The sequence below is a fragment of the Mus pahari genome, chromosome 9, assembly GCF_900095145.1.
Source record: "Mus pahari chromosome 9, PAHARI_EIJ_v1.1, whole genome shotgun sequence".
NCBI classification, from domain to species: domain Eukaryota; kingdom Metazoa; phylum Chordata; class Mammalia; order Rodentia; family Muridae; genus Mus; species Mus pahari.
Window position 1 is genome coordinate 48747677 of NC_034598.1, and position 3350 is coordinate 48751026.

At 44.6% G+C, this 3350-nt stretch overlaps 1 protein-coding gene and 1 non-coding gene across 2 annotated transcripts in view; both read right to left on the reverse strand.

The window, feature by feature from the left end:
* Positions 1–3350, reverse strand: part of Cs (citrate synthase) — a 21907-nt gene that overhangs the window by 9538 nt on the left and 9019 nt on the right. Inside the window, exons 2-4 of the mRNA XM_029542025.1 lie at positions 2304–2354; positions 1563–1670; positions 688–902 (exon numbers count right to left, since the gene is read on the reverse strand). Of these exons, the coding sequence (XP_029397885.1) occupies positions 688–902; positions 1563–1670; positions 2304–2354 (374 nt within the window). The remainder of the gene's footprint in view (positions 1–687; positions 903–1562; positions 1671–2303; positions 2355–3350) is intronic.
* LOC115064794 lies at positions 2739–2873 on the reverse strand. The gene has a single exon (XR_003844608.1). It is a non-coding gene; the product is annotated as a U8 small nucleolar RNA (small nucleolar RNA).

Below are 3350 nucleotides of genomic sequence, written 5' to 3' on the forward strand. Positions count from 1 at the left end.
CCACGCCTTTAATCCCAGCACTCCGGAGGCAGAGGCAGGCAGATTTCTGAGTTCAAGGGCAGCCTGGTCTACAAAGTGAGTTCCAGGACAGCCAGGGCTGTACAGAGAAACCATCTCGGGGAAAACAAAACAAAACAAAAAACCAACCAAACAAACAAAAGGGTAGTACGTGTTCTTAATTGCAAAGCCACCTCTCGAGTCCCATAAATGTAGTTTTGTTTATTTGTCTTTCAAGACAGGGTTTCTCAGGCCGGGTGTGGTGGCGCATGCCTTTAATCTCAGCACTTGGGAGGCAGAGGCAGGCGGATTTCTGAGTTCGAGGCCAGCTTGGTCTACAAAGTGAGTTCCAGGACAGCCAGTACTATACAGAGAACCCGTCTCGAAAAACCAAAAACAAACAAAAAAAAAAAGACAAGGCTTCTCTGTGTAGCCCTGGCTCCTGACTGTCCTGGAACTCACTCTGTAGACCAGCCTGGTCTCAAAACTCAGAAGATCTGCCTATCTCTGTCTCCTGTGTGTTTAAGATGTGTGATTTAAAAAAAAAGTCATGCTTGCACTAGACTGCCATGGGTTCAAGGCCAGTCTGGTGTACACAGTTGGTTCTAGGTCAGCCAAGGCTACAGGGTGAGACCTATCTCAAAAACCAAACCATCAAAAGAGAACCCAAACCAAACGAAACCCCAGTACTTTCCAATCTTCATCTTCACACACTTGCTCTTACTTTGATGTACTAAAGAGAAAGCAGGCTCTTCTGCTCCTATCCATACCTCGTCTGCACTGTGCTGTTTAGTTTCCAAATTCGTTTGTATGGTCACTGGCGGACAATGGAGTCTTACCTCATCAGGATCAAGAACCGACGTCTCATACACAAGTCCCTTCATGCCTCTCATGCCACCATACATCTGAAGGAAGGAAGGTGTAACCAATCATCAGTGACCAGACTAAAACTGGGTGGAGCTTCATGGAGCCCAGAGAAGACGTTTACTCCCTTTCTTGAAAGACTACACCTAGAGGCAGTGTCTGGGCTGAATTTCTAGAGCTGACCAGCATGCTACAAGACTGCCGTGCTGGGGTGGATGTCCATGCCGAGGTAGGACTGCCTCTTTCATGTGTCTGCCTTTGTTTGCTTCCTTTTCTTGACTGTATTTTATTTTTCCTCCACACTTATCACTAGGTTAGATGGAACTACATCTATTATGGGCAGAGGGAGGGAAGGAGGCAATGATGGGACACCGGTAGCTGAGTGGCCCAAACTCTTAAGGCTGAGGAAGCTACCTTAAGGATTTGCTGGGGTGCAGTCTAACTGGTTGGCAGGCACAGCATCAATCAGAAGACATTGCAGCCAACAGTTAAAGAGTTGTGAGCTCAACTTCATTCATCTTTGTCAGAGGTGAATGAGGATAGATTTAATTGCTAAATTTACAGAAAAGAAGAAGTACTCTCTAATGAATAACATAAACGCCAATATTTCATTGTACAGAACAGAATACTTTTAGAAAATGGTACATTTGTGGCACACATGACAGAGCTATTTTCCTCATCTAAGTCACCAGAGCCCTTACCATGTCCACAGTGATCTGGCCCACCACTGTCTTCCCATGTTGCTGTTTGAAGGTCTTAATTCTGGCCTGCTCCTTAGGTATCAGATTGCTCAGTACATCTTTCAAGTTCTAGAAAGAGAAATAGAAGAGTTAAGTGATGGAAGGAAAATGTATAAGGTTTCCTACTGTGGAGAAGGAATGTGCAGAATGCTTGCTGGCATTTCTAGGTCTGCCAGGCATGGGGAGGAGGGAATGGGGAGCTTCATTTTGCAGAGATGGAATGCCCTGGATATGGACAATGATGCTCACTTAATGATTAAAAAGTCAGAAATGGTGGGCGCATATCTATAATCCTAGCACTCAAGAGGCTGAGGCAGCAGGATTAGCAAAGTCACCCTGAACCTAATAGAAGGGCCACATATCAGGACCTTGTACCAGGAATGAAAACAAACAAAAACTTTAACTGTAAATTTTACTTCATTCAGGGGTCATGAGTATGATTTAGTGGAAAACTGTTTTCTTAGTACATTTGAGGTCTTAGCTTTAATGCTCAGGATTACAAAAAGCAAAAAGGAGAGGGAACATTTGCTATTTCCACAGTATATTCCACTGAATAAATTTCTTTAAATAGTGTTATACTAATCATAACAATAATTGCTGCCGAATTCCTTCAGTCTTAGGATAATCAGTTAAGTAGTTGCCAAGCACTCTATCCTGAGGTCAGACTGCGGCGAGGACTCTGTGGTCCTTGCCAGATCTTACCGTTGAAGACGCACTGGCATGCCGGGCGGCAAGTACGAGGCAGGATGAGCTCTGCAAAAAGACAAAGACAAAATCCTTACTAATGCCTTTCTATCAAGGAGTTGGGGTGACTCAAGTCTCCCGCTCCATTTTCACCTTTTAGGACATTGTGGCATAAAGCTGAGCAGCTGGCTGGTAATTCTGCTTCTCATTCCCACAGTGTCACTGGTGTCCCTGTGAGAACTGCCCTGCCCTTCACACTGTTGAGTTTCTGGGCAACAGTTGTTAAAGTGCCTAGTGCACCCCATTTAATTGTCAATGTCTAAGTGGCCCACGGCAATTGCTGCTGCTGCTGCTAGGATGTCTGCATCATCAAAGTCTCCTTATTCAATTAACCTGTCCAATCCTTTCACAACAGCATTCCTAACTCTCACCGTTTATTTTATTTTCCAGAGAACCAGACAGGAGCAACCAGGGTGTTGCATGTCTGATTATACAAAGATGCTAATTACAACTGATGCAAACTACAATTGTCATGTTCTGTCTTGCCCCTTAAAAGGAGAAGTAGGAAAGGATTATCCCCCCTGAACATCCCTTCTGGTTTTAAAAGCACATAGAGGAAGCAACTGACAGACAACTACTTAAGATGATCAGCAGAGGGGCTAGAGAGATGGCTCAGTAGTTAAGAGCATTACCTACCTGCTCTTATAGAAGACCCAGGTTTCAACCCCAGCACCCACATGATGACTCACAGCCAGCCTATGATTTCAGTTCTGGGGAACCCAGGGCCCACTTCTAGCTCCTGCAGGCACCAGGCATGCGAGTGGCGCACAGGCACACATGCAGGCAAAACATCCATACACATAAAATTTTCAATTACAAAAAAAATAAAAATAAAAGAATTAGAGGAATTTTAATGGTAGTAAATACCCTATGTGTGACATTTGTTCTTAGGTGTCAACTTAAGAGTATTAAAAATACCTAAAAGAGCCGGGCATGGTGGCACACGCCTTTAATCCCAGCACTCGGGAGGCAGAGGCAGGCGGATTTCTGAGTTCGAGGCCAGCC